The sequence below is a fragment of the Trichomonas vaginalis genome, chromosome II (assembly GCF_026262505.1).
Source record: "Trichomonas vaginalis G3 chromosome II, whole genome shotgun sequence".
In the NCBI taxonomy this organism is placed as follows: domain Eukaryota; phylum Parabasalia; order Trichomonadida; family Trichomonadidae; genus Trichomonas; species Trichomonas vaginalis.
The window spans coordinates 8,339,546-8,361,733 of NC_067204.1; the positions used below are offsets into that span (position 1 = coordinate 8,339,546).

A 22,188-nucleotide genomic window follows, 5' to 3' on the forward strand; every position below is an offset into this window, starting at 1 on the left:
GATCATAAATAAAATCGTTTTAAATTACTTCTTCATTTAAATTATAACAATTATTTTTGGTTTTATATTTTTTGAATCAAATCCATTTTAATAGAATTTATATACTATTCATCTATTAGTAAACACTACCGTATATTATTTTTTAAGCTATCTTATTTTTTGAAATTTTATTCAAATCTTTGGTCGCAAGAAGAATTGCATGATAAATAAAAACATTTAATCAAAGTCAATTTTATTTTTCATATTCAAATGGACTGAGTGTTAACATTTAACATTTTTTGCTAATTGTCGTCAAAAATTAGGCGTAAAGCAAAAATTGATATTTCATATGGTTTTATGATAGATAAGCATTATATTCCCACTCATTATATTCGTAAATTTTGAGGTTTATCCTTCGCTTTTAAGATCATTGAATTTGATTTTTATATAAAATAGTTATATATTAGAAAATAATATGAGTTTATGTGATATTATTTTTCAGAAGATTTTGTGTTCTTCTTCAAAATTTTATTTTTTTATTAAAAAGAATCTTTACAAAATATACATTTACTTTAATTAATATTTAAAAACGTGCTCTATCTAAAGTTCCAAAAATTCAATATTTTAGCTTTTCTGAGGTGTCACTTTTGATGAATTTCTGTTTACAACATTATGTGAAGGATTTCGCAAAATTGGCTATTCTCAAAAGTCGATTTAATTAAATAGTTTACAAATCCTTTCTTTTCTTTGGAAAATGAATTTCATAGTCTCATTTATATGTTACTACCTGGTAACTATAAATGTTTATACTTTCTTCTCTATAATCAAAAAAGGAGAACTCGCATCATTCAGCTTCAAACGTTTTCTACCTTCAAATTGGAATTGGAAACTGTTTTTTGTCATAACTTGGATGCTATCATTTTTTGTTCCTGCTCCTTTTAAAGATGTTTTCCTTTGGAGTAACTTTTCCTTTCCACTATTTCTTTTTTTACAAATCTTTGCAGCATTTACAGGGTATTTTATTTGGAGCAAACGACTTAATGATCACGAAATTGATGAAGCAGGCATTTCTGATACTTATTCTTTCTATATAGTTGCCGAATCAATTATTTTGTCCACATTATTTTCATTTTTAATTGCCTTTTTCAAAAACGTTTATGAATCCGTTGGTATACTATATGAAGATCAATTTTACCAATTAATTCGTCAAGGAACTGAGTACGATGACAATTTACCGATAATATTATCCTATTTATTAGAATATGCAATTCCATGTTTCATAATATCGATAATATTCATGGTAGTATTCTTTAATCTCACCGAATATTATTACAAAATCGGACATTCCAAAAAAGTTCATCATTTATCTTTCAGAATGCTTCCTTTGCCTTATATTGCATCCGCCATTTGTTTTTACTGTATGATTGTTAGACCAGTACCTGAGGCAGATCCAAATTCTCTCATTTTTGATCATATTATTATTCCAAATACAACTTTATTAAGTTTTCCAAAGAAAAAGAAGAATATTATTTATATTTCACTTGAATCACTTGATACTGTTGTGTTTCATGAAAAATACGGTGGTTGTTTCGATAGAGAAATCATTCCTTTCATGGAAGATTTAGCATTAGATAAAAATAATGTTCATTTTTCACATTTGAAGTCTCCAAATCTTGGCGGAATGTCTATACCTCCTCGTCTTGATTTTACACTTGCAAGTGCATTTGGTGCTTTATGTGGTGTTCCTTATATGGGTAAGAATGATCGGAGAGAACATACTGATGGCTTTTTGAATCATTTTACTTGTTTAAGCGATATTTTGAAAGAAGAAGGATATATAACATCAGCAACTTTTGGTACAGGAATAGGTGATTTCGGATATGGTCATATATTTGATTTCCATCAATTCCAACGCATATTTTCGAATAGAGATATAAGAAGAACTTCTCAATGGTTAGAAGATAAATATACATATGAATTTTTCAAAAATGAGTTGAAATATCTTTCTTCTTTGAATCAATCTTTCATGGCATTCATGTGTACATTGGATACCCATGAACCAGGACATATTTGCGATTTATGTCCAGATACAAAATCTGATGCAGCAACAAGATCAATTGAATGCGCTGATCGGCAACTGAAAAACTTCTTAGATTGGGCAAAGAACCAAAGATGGTATAATAACACTGTGTTTTTGATTTATGGAGATCACATTTCAAGAGATAAGAATTATAAGAGAATGGCTAAAGCTCATAACTATGTCAAAAAGTCTTATAATGTTATTCTCAATTCAGAAATGAAAACAAATAGAACTCATAAGAGATTATTTACTGTTTTTGATTTATTACCAACAGTATTGAATGCCGCTGGAGTTAAAATCAAAGGAAATCAATTAGGAATGGGAGTAAGTCTATTTTCGGATTTGCCAACAGGGCTTGAGAAATATGAAGAAAAATTTGAAAAAAGTTTTAATCAGATATCGTTTTGGTACGATACTGTAATCAACCACAAATCTATAAACTGTGAATTGGATGTTCCTTGTATTAGCTTAAGTGATTATTCATTAGATACGACATATGCTAATTTTACTGCATAGTATCAGTAACTGTTTAGCTTGTATTGGAATAAATATTATATATTGTTTGTTTTTCACTAAAAGTCTTATTAATTTTTGTGGAATATGAGTGAAATATGACTTAATTCATATTTATTGGATTGTATAGATGAATCAGCTTGTATCTATTTCATTAGCTTCAAGATCAGATCGAAAATCTTAGAATAGCAGTAGATTTCATTCAAAACAGTTTTTTTTTCTTCAGAATTTAGATGAATATTTCTCTTTCCTGTCTAAGGCTTTCTAATATGAAAAACGGGCCTATGTTTACGGGAAAGAGATTTCTGCAGTCAAACTATAAATTCTCCGAAATAGTTGCAAAGAAATTCGAGAATCCGTTTTTTTCATCCTTAGATTCTGCCAATTTTTATAAATCTACATTCACAAAGTTCTTAGATTCTGCTATATCAGTTAATTCAATCGAAATTAAGAATAAATTCGCAGCGCTTCCAGAAGATTTTTCATCAGAACAGCTCGTTATTATCAACAGGTGCAGTTTTATCAGAATATCGAACCAACACCCAGGTGCTATGGGCGGTGCTATCTTTTACAACTTGAAGAAAGGAAAATTAAAAATGTTTCAGTCACAGTTTCAATGGTGTTACGCGAAACAGAGATGTGGCGCATTCTTTTCGTCAGCAAAGTTATGCGTTGGTAGATCTCTCTGTCTTTTAGACTGCAGAGCTTCAAAAACTTGTATGGCCTTTCAAATAACAACAACTGCTTCGAAAGCGAGAGCTAACATTACAGCAAGTTTTATTACATTTTGTGGTGCAATTATTCCAAAAAGCGAAAAAGATCAAGTAAAATTCGAATTTGTATCTTTAGATCTCATGAATACGAACTTTACACAAAACAGAGTACTTCAGAGTGGATTTATTACACTACAAAAGCTTTATGATGCTGCAATTTCAAGATGCGATTTCAGAACTAACTATGGACCGAGTTTTCTTGAAGTTTACAGCTCTTTTGATATATACCTATCATATTCAAATGTTATTAACAACAATTTACGGCAAACTCCCATTGTTGTTTCATTTGAATCTCCAATCTACATAACCTACTCATATTTCCAGGATAATTTCAACTATTCTCTTGAATATACCTTCAGAACTGAAGAAGGCGGGTTAATAATCTTCGGAAATTGTTATTTTGACGCTCCGAAATCTCATTTCGGATATTTGAAGGGAGAAGTTAAATTCCCTAAGTGCAGATTTAACGTTACATATTCACAGTTCAATAGTTTCAATGACTACAGATTATGTGGCTTTTATACTGATCCTCCTGTAAGAACTCCTTCTCCTTCGCCATCACAGATTGTTTACCCATCGAGAGCACCAACTCCCACTATAGTATGGCTTCCAAAGTCACTGTATGTGCATCAGTTCTTACTAATTGTTACGATTTCGATAATGGGACCAATATTAATTTATGCAGTAATAACCAAGAGGAAATCTGCAGAAATCCAAGCATTTCAGACATAATATTTTAATATTCTGTTATTTGTTTTTTGTTATTTAGATTTTATAAAATTTGGTATTTTGTTTTTTTAGTCAATCAATAATATATTTAATTCACAACAACAAGAAAGTTCAAATTCTACTTGATTTTTTATCTCTTCTCCTTATTTGTATTTAGAATATTGTATTATTAGGAATGATTTTTAGTAATTTTTGCCGATTTAGTCCACACATCAGTTATCCCCAATTCGGTGAAGATTAATTGGCATGATATTTTGCAAATAGATATAGCTCAAATATTTATGGAATTCCTATGTAAAAAAGATAAAATATGTTGTCCAAATGATCAAACATCTCTTAAAGTTAGTCTCATTTTTTGCAGAATAGATACAATACTGATTTTATATTGCTATTATTCTTGAATTTCATGGTTAAACGTGCACACATAACTCATAGAAGCTTCATTAAACACTACCATTTGTCTGCGAATTCATATAAGCTATAATTTTTAAATTTCAATATTTTAAACTCAGAAATCATTATTAATCACAATTATATATACTGAATTAAACTTTTATTTTAAGATATAAAGCAAAAATAAATAGAATCAAAACTTAATAGACGAGATCGAACGGAAGCGCTCCATCGAAGACGGTATCGTGCTGTTTGTAAGTAGAAGCGTTCAAGTACTTAGTGTCGTACTTCCATGACTCAGGGCTTCTTGCGTATGAGTGTTCGTCGAACTCAATCTCTATATCAGAGACCTTGAAGTTGTCGAAGAGGTCGTAAGCTCTTCTCCTCATGTTCTCGACCATCTGGTAAGGAAGGGCGTAAAAGCCGCACTCCTGGTCGTTGTTTGGATACTTAGCAGCATCGACTGGTTTGAGGTATCTGTTGAGAGCCCAGAAAGGAACAGTCTCGATTCTGACTTCCTTCGGTGTTGGATCTTCCTCGCTCCATGTGATGAATCCTGTGGAGTGGAGTCCATTAGGAAGTTCGTAAGTATCGATTGTGTCGTCTGCTTTGCGCTTGAGTACGTAACTGTGATTGAATTGGCAGGTTGGGAAGTCAGTTGCGGCTCCAGCGAATACGTGCGAGCAGTTGAGAAGGTCTGCGTGGTTGGCAAAGCCTTTTCCTCTGACGCGCTCGATATCATTGGAGCATTTAGTAACATTTTTGTTGTTTTGAGTAATGCAATCGATTGTGGCTGGGATCCAGCTCTCTGGACCAAGAACGTTTGGACATTGTGTCATTTCGTTCTCGACTGTACGACGGCCCATCAAATATTCGATAGAATGACCGCCAGAGCCCCATGAGTTGTGGAGGATGAAGCAGCCCTTGGAGTTCTGAACGGAATTGTTGGTGGTAAAGCGGTTGTTGTAGCGCCAATTGTCGTTGTATCCGACAACATTCATTGCATGGCCACCAATTGAGTTCTGGCGGATGGCCTTGCCGATGGAAACGAATGTGCCATCGGATGTGTAGCCGTAGAAGAGTAATTTAGCGCAATATTTGTCTTCTGTCTGGGAATCTGGGCAAAGGAAGGATTTCTTGGTGCACTGCTCGAGGTTGGCGAAGTTTGGATCATCACATGATACGTAGTAAGCAATGGAACCAAGAGGAATGCCAATTCCGAGTGGGCGCTGCTTTGTATAGAGAAGTTGCTTGATATGGCGAGTATCGTATGCTGTTTCGAATGATTTGATCTTGAAGGAGATTGGATTTGCCTTAAGAGCGTCTTCGAGGTTGTCACATTTGAAGTCTGTTGATGGGCTTCCTGTTTCAATGTATGGGCAAACAGCATCTGGAACGATAGACTTGGAAAGGTTCTCTACGTCTTCGTAGTAGATTGGAAGGCCTTCGACTTGTCCATCATCTGTTGATGGCTGTGGTTTGAGGAAGTTACCGTAATGGCATTCCTTTGTATCTGGATGAGCTCTGCACCAATTGCCAAGGAATGCACCAAATGCTTGCATTGAGAATTTAACATATTCATCTGGCTTAAGATATCCTTGTTTGATGCCTTGAGCACGATATTGGGTTTCAAGAAGGTAAAGTGTAGACCATGCCCAGCATGTTCCACGTTGGGCTTGGTTTGTGGCTGGATTCCTATAAATTTCATCGACAGCAAATGAATCTGGAATAAGGGATTCTGGTAAAGCATCGTAGAATTTCTTAACAAGATCATCTAATGGTGATGGACGTCCGTTTGGAATGGCGTAACGAACTTTGTAAGATAATACAATTACGGCAATAAATGTAAGGAAAGCAAGAATGTTAGTAACGAGTATAGTAATTTTTGTCTTAGTCCATTTTGGCTTTTCTTGTGTATCTGTATTGTGAGTTTGTGTAGAGTTTAAAGAATCAAGCATTGGCTAAATTGTAAAGTTCTCAATTCTCAACCGATGTTGCGGTTGAAATGATTTTTTTCCCCCTTCAAAAATACACATCAACATGATTGATAGATTAATAACTTGTACTACACTTAGATACCTTGCCTGCGCATTATTTCTGGTACGAATTTGACAATTTTGCTCATTTGGAATTCGAAACAACTCGTATTATGATTCTTCTTAAGAATAAGTATATTTCCCTATCATATGTACGTCGGATATTTTCCATTTTGATCATTTGAAACTAATATAATATCCAGGGATGCCTGATCAATAATGTGCGCTTCAAGAAGGATAGAACCGTATATAGCATATTTTCAAATGAAAATGCATGTGTGAGGTATGTTGTAACTCTTTTAATGAATTATCGATGATCAAAGTTAAATATATTGAATTAGAGATCTAACATGATCCAATATGTTTTAATGTACGCAACAAAGGTATGCTTAACTATTATGCTTATATCTTTTATCATATTAAAAAAAAATACCTTTGTGTAGAGCCAAATAAAATCTAAAAATTTCTCTTAAACAATAAGTGATATGCAAAGTCTCATTCTCAAGCAAATATACCGAAATGATTTATTAAACGTGCACTAATGAATAAAAATGAACTTTTAAACCAACTTGTAGACAATATGTTTAAAGGAATCTCGAACAATGAGAGAGAAAGGCTTGTTAAACTGTGTAAAACATTTTGTCAAGCTCAATTACAGTTACATAACGCACATGCAATCATTTCTTGGTCGCATAAATGGAAAAAACAATTAAAACCAGAAACAACTAACGAACTAGATGTAATTGTTAAGAAAATGCCATCAGATAAACTACAAATCTATCGATTATTAGATCTTTTAAAATTTACAAAGAATACTTTTGTCATTACTAAAGCAAATCCAGAATTTTCAAGAGTTACAAGAAAATCACGTCATTTTATATCAGAAAATCAGCTAGTTAGCGAATTAATTTTGTTACTTAAAGGAGGAAAATCTTCAATTTTTACGATACAAAACTATCAATATATGATAGATGGATTGATAATGCCACATCACATAAATTGCGTAAGTAAAATCATGTCTAACTGTATTTGCATTGATACATTGAATAGTATAATAGGAAAATTGTACGGTATTGTTGGTCAATCAGTCGAGACAGTTCTACAAAAGGAAAAGAACGAATATATTACAGAGATGCAATCACTTACATCAGAAATGTCACTATTAAATTTAATGGCATACTCATGTGGTCCTATCAAGCAGTCATTAGAAGCAGCTGCTTTTATTGCATACACTATACTCAATTCAGATGAAGACGAAGATATTTTTTCCATCTTAAAAAGTGCATCGAATCATGGATCTCCAGCTGTAAATAAAGTGGCTCAAAAATGTTTTAATGAAGCTAAAAGCGCATATACAGATATTGTTTGCGACTGGGTTTTATATGGAAGACTAGCCGATCCATATAATGAATTCTTTGTTCTTGAAAACGAAGAACATATCAGAAGCTGCGATTGGTGGGATAACCAATACTATATAGAGCCTATTCGCATACCATCTTTCGTTAAAAGTGATACTCTTGCTGCTCAAATTGCATCATGCGGAAGAGCATGGAATTTTATTAGATACTTCAAACGCATTGCTATGGAAAATGGCGGTGCACGTGCATCTTTGATGCTTCATGCACAAACAGAAAGTTTAGAAAAGAATTTTGATTTAAATCTTCTTTCAAAGTATTCGAATGAATCAATGAAGAATGTTTTAAACATAGTTAAGAATATCATATGGCTTCCAGGTCATATCAAAACGATCACAGACTTTATTCTTCTTCGAAGAGGAGATTTCGTTGTTTCTCTTTTTGAGAATTTCCTTCATGAAGGTGCTCCTATTTCCCTTCTTGATCATGTCATACGTGATATATGTCAAGATTCTGTTTACATCAACAAGAGAACCTCAGAAAACACAACTCTTTGCATTGATGTAAAAATGACTGCGAGAAACGAAATCGACAATTCTCCAGAAGCTGTAATTCTCCATTACAACGCGCCGACTGATTTGACTTATATATTGGATGACTCAATTATTGATTCATACATTCAAGTTGGTCGTCTCATTTGGTCCCTCAAATGTTGCGAAAGAAGATTGTTGATGAACTGGCAAAATTCACGTTTGTCTGCATCATCATTCTCAAAAATTGATTTCAGCGACACTAATGTTTTACAATCAGCATTGAGATTTTCAATTATCACTGCTGTCAGATCTATCTCTGAGTTCTTCACAATGGATGTGATTTCAGTAATTCAGAGAGAGTTAATGATCGGAATTGATCAAGCTGATAACATTGATAAACTTTTATCATTGATCAGAATGTCAGCCAACAAATTGAAACTTGAGACATTCGTCACTTGCAATATTCAGAAATTTATAGATTTTCAGAATGCTTTAAATATATTACTGAATGTTGTCAATGATTATAATATCATTGAAGAAGATTTTATCGGAAATCTTTCTGAACTGGAAGACATGTTGGCTGACAATTCAGCAGATTTTGCGAAGCTAATGCGAGAATATCGAGAAATCAGAAGTGAGTTTAACTTCAACATTTCAAAATCTAAAGGCGATTTTCAAGACGCTCTAAGAGATTTATATGAACTTACACTAGTATCTCCAGAACTTTGGATGCTAGAATCAAGACTTCAGTTTTGTGTTGCACACTTTATTAATAAATAAATTGTATTCTTGTTTTTAATTAAAAAATATATCAAAATATCTGTTTATACTTAAATATATAGGGATCCTGTTTGGATAAAAATCTTCTCCATCTCTATTTCAAAAATTACGTTTTATTTTTTTCAATTCTGGTGAAGCTAATTTTTGAATTTTGGAGATTATTCAAAGGGAATCCCTATCATATATTTATCTGACACTCATTATAATATATTATAAAAAATATTTCTCTGATGATCTCACATCAGAGCGTTATAAGTCCATTGTAAACAGCATTTCATCAAAAATTGTATTTTTCATTCTTTTCTACTTTGCTACTTTCCATTAATTGTTTGAGTTCTTTTGGATCGAAACATTCTAAAATGCAATTTTCTCGAATCTTTCTAAATCCTGTAATAAATGCATCAAGTTGCATTTTTCCTTTTTCACTCATTTTTTCACTTTCACTAATTTCTCCTTCGGATCCATTCTTTTCTGATGATGAACTATTATCTTCATCGTTGGTGAATTCTGTACAATCAGAGGACTCAGAATTTTCATTATGGCGATTTATATCTTCTTCAGAATCTGCATGCTCTAATGATGATTTGATAATTCCATCATCTGAAGATTTGTCATCAGGCATAACCACTATCTCTGGTGGGTCATCATATAATAGTTTCTCGTAAAAGAATAAAGGAAATGAATAACCCAGATGCCAATGATTGATAATCATGCATCCAAATATAGTGCCGATGATTTTCAGCATTTCAATATCGTTGAAATCTTCATTGAACCAATAATAATTGTTTGAACATTTCTTGAGGATTGGGTTATCTCCTGATATCAATTCCTTTTCAATATAACTAAAGAATTCATTGCGTAAATCTCCCCCATCAAGAATACCAGAGCCATCTCTTATAACAATCGGTAAAAATATTACAAAATCAGATTTTTGAGTCAATTTCATTTTAAATTTTTCAAGAACATTATCTTCTTTTGGATTGACTTCAATTTCAAAAGTTTGTCTGTCTTTGGTATCATTAGGAAGATGATTGACAAAATCCTCAATTTTTAGATCGAGGAACTTTGTTTTCTGCTCGATATCAAAGAACCAACTAAAATTCTCAATATAACTTGAAGTGTTCTTTAAGTCTTGAATAGGATTTAAACTATTGCTGAAATTTTTATGGATGAAAGAAGATACTGGAAGAATTTGACTTTTTCTTTCCTTGTTTGCGAAGTAAATTATCGATAAAACTCTTGCAACATCTTGATTGAATGTATAGAGTTTATTTGCTTTTGGTTCATCAAAAAACTTGAGCAAACTATTAACAATTCTTTGCAAAATATCTTGATCAAAATTCTTGAACCATTGTTTGAGTGTTTCATTTGCATTTGAACGAGTGATGTATTTAATTATTGTCTTCCAAAAATCAATGTCACTCTCTGTTTCTAATGGATGAAGTAATGCAACAACAAGAAATCTAAGTTTAGAACTTTCTAAATTTGTCATTTGATCAATAAGCATATCATTAACTGTGTTCTTAAATGTTCTATTAAACTCATCCATTCTATTTGTTTCTTTTAATTTATCATAGAATTCAATGACAAGATCGAAATCAATTAAGCAATCTTCTGTTGTCTCTGGTTGATTTCTTATTATAAATGATCAATTGATTGCTGATAATGATGAAAATGTTGCTTTCAACAGATTGTAATTGTTTTTATCTGCAAGAAATAGATCAATGTTATTTCTGTTGATATACAATAACTTTGGAGTTCCATCATTATGACCTTTTGATAAAATGTTATTTGGAATGATTTCTTCCTGCGATGGCATTGTTTTTGTTTGAAATACGGCCAATCCGTTGCGGCAATGGAATATTCTTGAAAATTCGTTAAGTTTATATTCAAACTTTTGTGATAAATCATTCAAATCAATAACATAGAGAGAATTTGATTTAGTGAAACATGATAAATATGAGAAAGGGACAGACTAGCCCATTGTCACTTTTTAATTTAGCAAATGAACGCTTATGGAGTGGAGTTTTTGGGTAAATCTGATTTGCTTATAAATGAAATAAAATCAAAAGAAACCATATTGGCATTATATTATGCAAAAATAAATGATCTTACTTAGTACTTTTAAAGTTAATTTCAGAAAAAATTTGACACAATGGTATCCGGCACATACAAGTGGTGTACAACCAAAATATAAGTTGGTTTAAACATATATTGCTATATCTCATGATCTTACTTAGTACTTTTAAAGTTAATTTCAGAAAAAATTTGACACAATGGTATCCGGCACATACAAGTGGTGTACAACCAAAATATAAGTTGGTTTAAACATATATTGCTATATCTCATGATCTTACTTAGTACTTTTAAAGTTAATTTCAGAAAAAATTTGACACAATGGTATCCGGCACATACAAGTGGTGTACAACCAAAATATAAGTTGGTTTAAACATATATTGCTATATCTCATGATCTTACTTAGTACTTTTAAAGTTAATTTCAGAAAAAATTTGACACAATGGTATCCGGCACATACAAGTGGTGTACAACCAAAATATAAGTTGGTTTAAACATATATTGCTATATCTCATGATCTTACTTAGTACTTTTAAAGTTAATTTCAGAAAAAATTTGACACAATGGTATCCGGCACATACAAGTGGTGTACAACCAAAATATAAGTTGGTTTAAACATATATTGCTATATCTCATGATCTTACTTAGTACTTTTAAAGTTAATTTCAGAAAAAATTTGACACAATGGTATCCGGCACATACAAGTGGTGTACAACCAAAATATAAGTTGGTTTAAACATATATTGCTATATCTCATGATCTTACTTAGTACTTTTAAAGTTAATTTCAGAAAAAATTTGACACAATGGTATCCGGCACATACAAGTGGTGTACAACCAAAATTTCATATACCTAGTTTTACATTTATGTTTAGTTTTATTTCACCTAATTTTCAAAGATCATAATTGAATTAGATGGCCAAGCTATTCAAAACACGACCAAGCTTATCAAAATAAGACCAATATATTCAAAATTCTTTATTCTTTCAAATCATTTCATTTTAATGCAGATCCAAGATCACGAACTCACATATATCGAGTTGCTTAAGTATGGAGTGCAACAAGAAATCCAAGCAGGTTGTAGTTATTCATATAAAACTAGGAAAGAAAGAAATCAAATCCAATTTAATTGTAAGTGGCCGAATTGTCCATGTCGATTCCTTGTTGATACACTTCCCGATGACAAGTACCACATACGAAAATGTATTAACACCCACAATCATTCTGCCCCTTTTCCAAACAAATCACAACAAATTACATCATATTTTTATAGATCTTATTTAACAAGATATTTTGAATCAAATCAAGACCGTGTTTACACACAATTAAGGTGTTTCAAAGATCTTAATATCCCATTTGATAGTGGGATCATTCCGGAAATGTTTCAACAATCTACAGATGCTTTAAAAAAGTTTTCTAAACGCCTTCATGCAATCAATACCCGTTTCTCAGCGGATGATGTTACATCTCTTGCAATTTTTGTCGACATGGTTAAGAGTCATTCTCCAGATGATCTCATCGAGTTTATTCACGAGCCAGATCGTATGATTTTCTATTACGACCCATTCGAAGCAAATGCTTTTTCACATCAAATACAAACTTATCACATTGATTCCAATTATAAGCTCTTGCGCTCTCGCATACCATTTTATGCCGTCACTGGCAAATTCGCGGAATCAATTGTTTTTCCGTTTTTGTATTTTTCGTTTGGCCCGACACAAGTGAAAATATACAAGTTTGTCTCACAGCATATTTTGGCTCCATCAATCGCGAACCATCTTATTTTTCAATGGACTGCGCACCTCAAATCACAAATGCTGTTGAAACAGCCATCCCCTTATGCCAGATCATTTGGTGTGGCATTCATGTGTTGCGCGCTGTCATGAGAAAGGCTGAAAAGTTTCAAGATCGTTCCAACTTCGAAACTTTCTATAACTTAATGAAGTTATTGGTCTTTGGTTCTGAAGAGGAAGAAATTGATCCTGATGAAGTTTACAACAATTTAGAAGAAATTTTAAATGAGGAACCTGCTGCCCGTGAATACTTTGACCGACAGTGGCGCCATCATCTTGACAGGTGGATGCTTCGCTATAGAAATGAAGGAGATGGAACAAACAACATCTCGGAATCACATTTCAAGGTTTTGAAGCACCAGTACTTCCCAGAAAGGCGAAATCTTCTACTCGATGAACTTGTCATCGAGTTATATTCCAGTGTTGTTCCTTCATTCCTGATTAAGTTGCAAATTAAAGGTCTGGATTCAGAGAGAAATGTTAAAGTTATCAAAAAAGTCACAAGAGATTTCGAAGAAATGACACAATTTAAAAAAGTCGAATGCATCAGTATGCTTGAAGCTGTTCAGAAAGGTCTGAAAAATGATACACTTGATCCCAACATTGTTTACTCAACATTAAAAATATTATTGCAAAGAAAACATTTGATTTAATAAACATTTAATTTATTATAATTAATTTTTTATTACAGTATAGTAAAAAATGCTATAAATAAATTATTATATTTTATTAAAATGTGACTTTTAATAGTAAGTGAATAAAATAAATCAGGAATTGGGAAAGAAATAAGGTTAATTAAAAATAATGAAAATTACAAGTTTAAGGTTAATGAAAAAGTGACAATGGGCGAGTTTGTCCCCCACTCTGATAAATATAGGGTGTCCAAAGGTGCGTTTAGCACAGCGCTCTATATGAGACTATTAAAGGAGATATATGCTGATTATAAATATATAATAAAAAATATGAATATATGTATATGATGAGTATGTTGTATTTTGGCGCCATGCCGGGATATAAAATGAATTTTGAGACAAGAGGCGGTTTCGCGGGAAATTTTGGCGGGATTTTTTTCATTTTTTTAATGAATCATAAAGAAAACATCCTCGCTCTTGCAAAAAAATGCAAAGACTGTAAAAAAATCTACGAGACATTGGGAAAATGCTTCGGTATGGATGCTCCTAGCTATTCCACTGTAACGTATCATGTTAGGATGTATCACTTCATGAACAAAAAGGCGCCATCATAAAAATTGACAAAAAATCGCCGGATCAAAGAAAAATCAAAGCAATTCTTCAAGCGCTAGATGAAGACCCAAGAGCATCACTCAGAAGGATAGAGGAGATGACAAAGATACCACGTACAACAGTCAGTTATTATCTGCACAATTATTTGAACTACAAACTAGCGTATACACGTTGGGTTCCGCACAACCTTAATTCAGTTCAAAAAAATCTAGAGTCCAATCTTCGAAAGAGCTCCTCTCTATATTGGGTGCGTATCAATCCAAGAAGTTTCGCTTTTTAGTAACAGGGGACGAGTCTTGGTTTCAATATGCAACAGAAGCCAAAATCATGTGGATCCCGAAGGATGAAAATCCGCAAACATTCCCGAAGAAAAAAATTGACACACCAATGATGATGTTGTCGGTTTTTTGGGGCGTGAATGGCATCATCGCAATTGATATTCTTCAAAAACCTAATACGATGAATGCTCAGTATCTAATTGACAATGTTCTTACTCAAATTATCAATTCTGATGAGTTTGAGAAATCCAAACAACAAAAACAAAAGTTTGCAATTCATTTTGATAATTCAAGAGTTCACAAAAGTCATAAGGTAATGAATTACTTGGTGGAAAACAATGTCAAAGTTGTTCCAAACCCAATTTATTCACCTGATATTGCACCCTCTGACTTTTATTTATTCGGCACGCTAAAAAAGAGAGCTGAAGGACGCGAATTCGCGAGTCCAGATGATCTTGAAAATTTTGTAAGAGAGCAATTTGAGCAATTTTCTCATGATGATTTAAAGCGTGTCTTTCAAGCCTGGATCGATCGCTGCGAACGCGTGATTGAATCCAATGGTGATTATATTTAAATAAACTTTATATATATGTAACTTGTTTATTTCTATTCGCAGTATTCAGGTTTGTGCTAAACACACCTTTGGACACCCTATATCTCTCATTGAAGAAAGCAATATCTTTGATTTGATCGACATTAATTTTATGGATTTTGCATTCATTTTCGCATCTCCATGCATAAGCTATACCTTCGTTGTCAAGTGCAGCACTAAAATTACCCAATGATAAAATTTTGTCAATTCCAACAAGTTTGTCAATTTTTTCAAATTTTTTACCCTGATGAATATAAACATTTCTTGTACTTGAAAGAGCAACGCAGTGATTGTTTCCAGCTGCTAAAGAAATTACATCAATTCCGTAAAGACTTTGGACAAAATCTAATTTTTGTTCTTGGAATAAGTAGACTCTACCATCAACTGTGAGATAGAATGTAAAGTTATCTCCACATGATCCATTAACTAATCGCTTATTCACTATTTCATCTGGTAATGTTTCCCATTCTGCAATAATTTTGTTTTTATAGTCATTTTTTATAAAGTTATCAGTATTTCCGATTCCAAAAGCTGTATACTTTTCACCATCTTTTGCAAACGCAATGCTATGATTATTTCCGCTTGTGATGAAATATACTTGGACATTTTTGTCTTGAAATGGGTAACTTTTTAGTTTGTCATGCAATTGTATGAGTTCTCCTTTCGTGTTTATATAAAAAATCAAGTCAGAGCTACTCGAAATTACTTTTGCGTCTTTTAATTGTGAAATCTTAGAAGAATTAGAAGCTATCTGTTCTCCATTGATAGTTAAAAGGAAAGGAGTTGGTGCATTTTCGCGTGCTGTCATTCAAATAACAATCAAAAAATATAAAAAAATGAATGATTCGAAAGCTCTGAAATATTTTTTGGTCAAAATTTAAAATGTCCAAAAAGGTATATTAATCGTAAATCAAAAAGAAACTAAAATTCAAATACGATTAAAAAAATTTACCACCAAAAATGTAAACCTCGATGTCACTTTTATATACCAACTTCGCTCGCATCGATTTTTATCAATAATTGGACATTCTATTTTCCATTCATGGGTTATATATATACGGTCTAGGTGAATACATTGCGGATCGAAGATCCGCAATGTCTGAACCCCAAAAAAAAATTATATTAAAAAGTATGTTATAAATATAAATTTGGGGGTTCACACAGTTAGTACACCAGTCTTGGGTATGGTGGCACTGCGTTCCACCTTACCCAATACTTGTGAATTTGACACTTTACAAAACCGTTAACGTACATTTTACAACATGAACGCAAAAACTAACTTAACCTTAAATATTTACAAAGCCGCCAACCATTTCACCTCACTAACGAACTCACTAATGAAAAAATAAACGTTCTCATAAATTTTCTTCTATATCTTCATCGTCAATGTTAACTCTATTGTAGTCATACTTGAAGTCATAAAGTTTCTCAAGTTTTGAAATGCATAGTCTTGTTAACTTACCTTCATCATCATAAGTTTTTATAAAACTACCATGACAATCTTTATACACAGTCAATGAAAAGTCAACTGGTCTAGGATGAAGTGTAAAGAACATGTTATGCTCAGGAAGGAAGAATAAATGTTTAAATGTATGTTTGTTATATTTTTCGATTTGTATGAGTTGCTTTTGTTCTGTCATTTACATCCAAAATAAAAATTTTCAGTAAAATAAAAAATAAACTTAAAAATTAATGATATCACCACCCTCACACGTATGAAAACATAGCACAAAAATAAATTTAGGTGAAGTGGTGAGATGTCACCTGTTTTTTCATCTCTTTTTTCACCCGTTGAATTCATTGCTTTATAACTCTCTTCCTTGGTTTCTTTTTAGTTGCTTTCTTCACGTCTGTCTCCAGCTTAACTGTCTTTCTTCTTCGTCCGTAATGATACCAGTTACTTCCACCAGTCAATGGGTCAAATGGTCTTTCGTAAGGGTTTCCATACATTCCATAGGGACCATACGGAAGAACTACTGGTGGAGAAGAAACATTTTCTTTAGTTCCATCGACTCTATTTAAATGCATTGTTTCACCTTTCATCTGGTCATTAAAGTCTTTTGCATGTTTTGCAAACTCATCGTCCTTTCCTAAAGCATTTTCTGACTCAGTCGCAACCAAATTGGATGCTTTATTTATGAGCCCTATTTTATTTAATCTTAACTTCTTTGCAACCCAGCCTCCAATCTTTCCTTTATTTGCATCTAATGTCTTCGAAACTCTTCCTCCACTCATTTTATTTACTGCGTCATAAGCCCCAAGTGCTTTTGCTCCAAATGCTAATGCTTTTGTTCCCATTGCGCCTAAAGCTGCCCAAGCTACCATTTACACCATATTAAAATCATCTCTCTTCAATATTATCTCATAAAAGTTCTCTTTACTGGAGAAAGTCAATGAAACATAAACATTCTCACGGGCTTCGCCCTCACCGCTTTGCGGTCTATCTAACTTCTTTCTTATATCATCTATACGCTTCAAAATGTCTGAACAATTGCTAACATCTTCTACAACAGTTATTTCATCATGAATGACCTTCAAGAACAAGCTCATTTAATATGCTATTAAAATCATCTCAATAATGAGTCCATCCTTTCCATCTTTAGGTAGCACAACATCTTTCATTGAAGAAGGTTCGACAAGTCTTATGTTAAACTTACTGACAAAGTTTGTTATACTATAATGCTTCGGTGGCGAATACATGTAGTTTGAAAGACATAATATAGATTCTTCAGCAAATTCACTTATACTGGATTTTATAACAATGTTCTCACGAGACCAAATACCACCAATTGACAATCTTGTAAGCAATCCTGCTGAACCTTTACTGTAAACGTCGATGGTAACATTCCACGAAGGTCATCTATTGACATCTTTGAGTCACTGAATTTAAATATTTTCTTAAAGCAATCGTCATTATCTAACCATGCAATAGCTTTGAAGTTTTCATTCGAATATACATCTGCTTCATTAAATGTAAAACCTGACTTCTTTGCAGAGATGACTTTAAAATCTATTGAGTTTGTTTCAAAATTATATGCTATGCTAACTTCTGAAGGTAATGGATGTCCTTCCGCAGTCAGTTGTTCTCTCACTACCGTTTGAAGCTTTGTGTTAAAAACTTTCATGTCATCTCCTGTGTCTAGGTTCACATACACAGCAATAGGAAAACTATCTTGCTTCTTTGTCTCATCATTATATCTCAAAACATTAAAGTTCTTCAATAATATTGTCCTTCCTGCTGGAATACTTCTAACTTGTCTTATTTCAATAGCTTTCTCACCTCCTACATACTCTACCAGTGTCTTGGATATTCATAAGTATACTGACTTTCTTGAATTTTGGTTGGTTTCATCATAACGTGTTCATAGTATATCTTTATACTCTTGTCAGTTAGACTCGGTGCTATGTTCTGAATATTTCTGACTTGCATTTTTAATGGAGATAAAATGAAGCATTTAATACATGACGTAGATGAAGACATGAATGAAACTACAGACAAACTTAACTCTTCTCTCATTCTTCCTTTCAGTAAGGACTATGAGTTCTGTTCAAATGGTGTGTATTTCTATTGTGGAAAGATGGGTTCAGGTAAGACATTTAACCTCATTCGTCATATACTCATAACAGAGCGTTTAGGAAACGACTCTTACTATGACCAAATCATTATATCAGCAACTTCAGACTCTATGGATTCAACAGCGAAAACATTTATGTCAAAAGTTCAAGCCTCTGTCGTTAAAGTTCCAGATAGCGAACTCATTGAATTTCTTCAACGTTACATTCGACGTAAGAGAAAATATTATGCTATTGTAGAGTTCATACAGTCAGGAATGCAAAAGACTTCAGAAGAGATGGAAAGAATTATTGACAAACACCACTTACGTCAATACTCAGGAGTTTACGATATGAAACGACTTACAAACTACATTCTTCAAAACTTTCAAAATACCCCTTCAAAAAGTATCCTTCAAACACTCTGCTCGTTTGTGACGACTTCGCCGGAAAAGGTTTAGTGTCAAAACCAGACTCACCATTAGCTAACATCATAACTAAAGTCAGACATTACCACTTAACTGTAGCAATACTTATGCAAACATGGAGGTTTTTAGCTTTAAACATAAAACGTCTCATAACTGACTTCGTTATCTTTCAAGGTTTCTCACGTTATGATATTGAACTCATTTGGAAACAGTCAGGTATAACATTACCTTTTGAAGAAATTTGGGAAGCATATAAGTCTCTCATCTCTCCTCGTTCATACCTTGAGATTCATATCATGACTAATACCATTAAAGTCAAAAATATTCCATGGGAACGACCAACATTGTTTTAAAGTTTAACCTTCAATTGACTGATGGTAAACAAATTCCATGCATCTCTGTCGCCATTTCTGTTAATATTTTTGCTGTCATTCATATCATCCACTTCTCCATCCGTTAGCTTTTGAGGATATGCGTTAGAATAGCTGTTCTTAAATGAAGGCTTTTCACCTTTGAGAGCATAAACTCTATAACTTTCTGCATACTTTATGTTTGAACCTCCTGAGCCATCATTGACATAAATTTTTATAGGCTTCCACCCTTTGTTCATATTCCTGCTTCTTCCCTTAGCTCTTTTGTTCAGTAGTTCTACATCTTTATACACAGCTCCTGTCTCAGTGAATTCAACAATATTTTCATTCGTTAGCTTTGCATTCAAACCCTTGTCGAGTATATTGTTCATTTCATACATATAAAAGGTTTTTATTCTATATGAAATGAGAAGCAAATCCATCTTAGCTGGTGCCGTTAATGTTCCAATTGAACCAACATCAAATGTTGACTCACGAACGACAAACAATATTGTCATAAAGAACTATAGTTCAGAGTGTTTGAAAGAAAAAGAACCAGAACTTAATCGGTGAATTTAAACTCAGCTTCAAACGCTAACGCTACATCAGATGTTAAGTTAGAGTATCCACCACTGGACCAAATTCTTTCAAGAGAAGCCAACGACAACCCTTACACAAATGTTCAAACAAATCCTTCAGATAACGTAGACCATTACCTTCTTCAGTTATACCAAACAATTTTACTCAAAGACGATAAGAAGCTTTTGACAAATCTTATAAGCAAGAACCAAATAATTCTAACAAAGGAGGACCTTGAAAATGTTATCTCACGAATAACAGGGAAACAATGTGTCATTGACTATCTCGACCCTGAAATCGAATGCTGTGGTCAAACGCCACCATTCATGAAAATAGGTAACATCCGCATCATTGAAACACCAGGAACTACAGGAGTTGAGTTTAAGTATAAATATTCGAACGAGTATACAAAACTTTCAACAGAATATAAATTTTGTTTGAAATATGTTTTAGTAAATTAAAGCAACTTATAGTATCTATCCAAAACTTCTTCAACAGTATCGAACTCATCTTCATAATGCAAACCTAATCTTATTGACTTGGTGCAGTTCTCACTAACACAATATAGCGCTTTGCGCTCGGCGCCTTTGACGCCTTTTTCTGTTCTCTTGACTGACATAACTAATTCATTTGTTTCATCAAACAGCAACAACCAAAGTTCATGACCTAATACATAACATTCATACTTTATATTTTTAGCTCTGAGTTCTCTTGTAAGCTGTTGCATTTAATATTTTCTAAAAAGTCAACTTCAACAGTCATTCGCACTGGTGCCTTCAGTTCTACAGGCTCGCCTTGAAAGTCAACAAGTCTGAATTGCATGTCTTTCAAATTATGAGGACTAATGCGAATCCATTTACCTAAATGAGTTGCTATGACAGGAACGTTTGGAATGAACATTGAATTGACTGCATAACAGAAAGACTTATATTCTACTGAACCTTTACTATTAACTCCTGAAATGCCTGTGACATTAGCTATTTTAGACTCAATGTATAAACAATTGCCATAACATACGTATGGAACAGATTTCATCTCAATCGTTTTGTCAATACTTTTCAAAGGAAATGTCATATGGTATGCACCCAGAAGCAATTGAACTCTATGACTCATTCGTGTTATCTTAAACTCCTTCGCATAACTGAACTTCAAAACTCCTGCAATAAGTTTAACATTCATTAAGTTTTCTTCGTTATCCTTGTTTATTGTAGTATTTATGAGCGCATTTAACACTCCAGCTAATGTTTCCATCTTATATTCTACATTATTGTGAAATCTTATTTCGTGCTTCTTTCCATCTATTTCAAACTCCATGAAATCTGTTTCATCTGTTATAACGAATGAAGCGATAGTATTGAAGTCAACCATTCTGAATGCAAGTGGCTCATTCTGTAGACCTAAGTTTGTTTGTAGCTTTACTGTCCCGTATTCGTTTGGGTCTGTACTTTGCAAATAGAACAACATTTTATTCTCATTAAAATATGAGTATAGCTGCATATGCGTATGAAGCTGACAGAGCTAAACGTTTATATTTTGGTCAATACTCTCTCACACTTACTGACAAATATATTGTTATTTCTGATGGAAATACTGAGAAATACATAACATGGAAGGACTATGAAAAGTTTGACCCTATTTTAACTCCATGTACAATGCCTTTCATTGTAAATGGAGAAGTTGTCATGAAGAACGACACAACAGTATATAAGTCTGTTCATGAAGCATTAGAATATATGTTGAATCATAACCCCGAAATATTGACCCAAGCACTACGCCATGTACAATGCCCTTTATTAAGGACGGTGAAATCGTAAGAGTTCCGGATTCAACGGTTTACACAGCTGTTCAAAACAGTTTACAAAACATTTTAGCGAATATCTTTAATTCAGAAACTACAGAAATGAAATTACCATATATAACAGATGCTAAAGAAATTAAATCAAAAACAACAACATTATTTACGTCACTTAATGATTTAATGACTTATATCATTAATATTCCTGCACCAACTACAGCATTTGATCCAAACTCGACGGTTTGCAGTGTACCTTTCATAAAGGACAGTTCAGTAATTGTTTTAAGGGATTCGACAGTTAATGAATCATTAAAGGCGTCATTAATGAAAA

The 22,188-nt window shown here is 33.0% G+C and overlaps 8 protein-coding genes and 5 pseudogenes across 13 annotated transcripts, besides 4 other annotated features; 8 read left to right on the forward strand and 5 right to left on the reverse strand.

Moving 5' to 3' along the window:
- Positions 1 to 611: 611 nt before the first annotated feature.
- Positions 612 to 649: a mobile genetic element.
- Positions 650 to 687: 38 nt separating this feature from the next.
- On the forward strand, positions 688 to 2,631 carry TVAGG3_0507390 (lipoteichoic acid synthase family; the record flags this gene model as incomplete). Its single annotated transcript, XM_001324900.2, has 1 exon — positions 1,277 to 2,575. One exon carries the CDS (start codon positions 1,277 to 1,279, stop codon positions 2,573 to 2,575), a length of 1,299 nt encoding a protein of 432 aa, XP_001324935.1.
- A 176-nt stretch (positions 2,632 to 2,807) lies between these two features.
- TVAGG3_0507400 (uncharacterized protein) lies at positions 2,808 to 4,077 on the forward strand (the record flags this gene model as incomplete). The annotated part of the gene is made up of 1 exon (XM_001324899.1): positions 2,842 to 4,077. One exon carries the CDS (start codon positions 2,842 to 2,844, stop codon positions 4,075 to 4,077), a length of 1,236 nt encoding a protein of 411 aa, XP_001324934.1.
- A 202-nt stretch (positions 4,078 to 4,279) lies between these two features.
- On the reverse strand, positions 4,280 to 6,444 carry TVAGG3_0507410 (papain family cysteine protease domain containing protein family; the record flags this gene model as incomplete). Its single annotated transcript, XM_001324898.2, has 1 exon — positions 4,668 to 6,425. One exon carries the CDS (start codon positions 6,423 to 6,425, stop codon positions 4,668 to 4,670), a length of 1,758 nt encoding a protein of 585 aa, XP_001324933.1.
- A 600-nt stretch (positions 6,445 to 7,044) lies between these two features.
- On the forward strand, positions 7,045 to 9,171 carry TVAGG3_0507420 (microtubule nucleation by interphase microtubule organizing center; the record flags this gene model as incomplete). Its single annotated transcript, XM_001324897.1, has 1 exon — positions 7,045 to 9,171. One exon carries the CDS (start codon positions 7,045 to 7,047, stop codon positions 9,169 to 9,171), a length of 2,127 nt encoding a protein of 708 aa, XP_001324932.1.
- A 277-nt stretch (positions 9,172 to 9,448) lies between these two features.
- Positions 9,449 to 10,720, reverse strand: TVAGG3_0507430 (guanyl-nucleotide exchange factor protein; the record flags this gene model as incomplete). Its single annotated transcript, XM_001324896.1, has 1 exon — positions 9,449 to 10,720. One exon carries the CDS (start codon positions 10,718 to 10,720, stop codon positions 9,449 to 9,451), a length of 1,272 nt encoding a protein of 423 aa, XP_001324931.1.
- A 412-nt stretch (positions 10,721 to 11,132) lies between these two features.
- Positions 11,133 to 13,904: a mobile genetic element.
- On the forward strand, positions 13,036 to 13,692 carry TVAGG3_0507450 (MULE transposase domain-containing protein; the record flags this gene model as incomplete). Its single annotated transcript, XM_001324895.1, has 1 exon — positions 13,036 to 13,692. The coding sequence occupies one exon, from the start codon at positions 13,036 to 13,038 to the stop codon at positions 13,690 to 13,692; it is 657 nt and encodes a 218-aa protein (XP_001324930.1).
- A 9-nt stretch (positions 13,905 to 13,913) lies between the features above and the next one.
- Positions 13,914 to 15,215: a mobile genetic element.
- Positions 14,010 to 15,135, forward strand: TVAGG3_0507470 (annotated as a pseudogene). Its single transcript has one exon. A coding segment is annotated over exon 1 (1,126 nt).
- A 1,100-nt stretch (positions 15,216 to 16,315) lies between the features above and the next one.
- Positions 16,316 to 22,188: part of a mobile genetic element that runs on past the window's edge.
- On the reverse strand, positions 16,951 to 17,478 carry TVAGG3_0507490 (protein of unknown function, DUF4107 family; the record flags this gene model as incomplete). The annotated part of the gene is made up of 1 exon (XM_001324893.1): positions 16,951 to 17,478. The coding sequence occupies one exon, from the start codon at positions 17,476 to 17,478 to the stop codon at positions 16,951 to 16,953; it is 528 nt and encodes a 175-aa protein (XP_001324928.1).
- Positions 17,829 to 18,468, reverse strand: TVAGG3_0507500 (annotated as a pseudogene). The gene has a single exon. A coding segment is annotated over exon 1 (640 nt).
- Positions 18,691 to 19,486, forward strand: TVAGG3_0507510 (annotated as a pseudogene). The gene has a single exon. A coding segment is annotated over exon 1 (796 nt).
- TVAGG3_0507520 lies at positions 19,910 to 20,523 on the forward strand (annotated as a pseudogene). The gene has a single exon. A coding segment is annotated over exon 1 (614 nt).
- On the reverse strand, positions 20,750 to 21,526 carry TVAGG3_0507530 (uncharacterized protein; the record flags this gene model as incomplete). The annotated part of the gene is made up of 1 exon (XM_051236824.1): positions 20,750 to 21,526. The coding sequence occupies one exon, from the start codon at positions 21,524 to 21,526 to the stop codon at positions 20,750 to 20,752; it is 777 nt and encodes a 258-aa protein (XP_051094648.1).
- TVAGG3_0507540 lies at positions 21,544 to 22,103 on the forward strand (annotated as a pseudogene). The gene has a single exon. A coding segment is annotated over exon 1 (560 nt).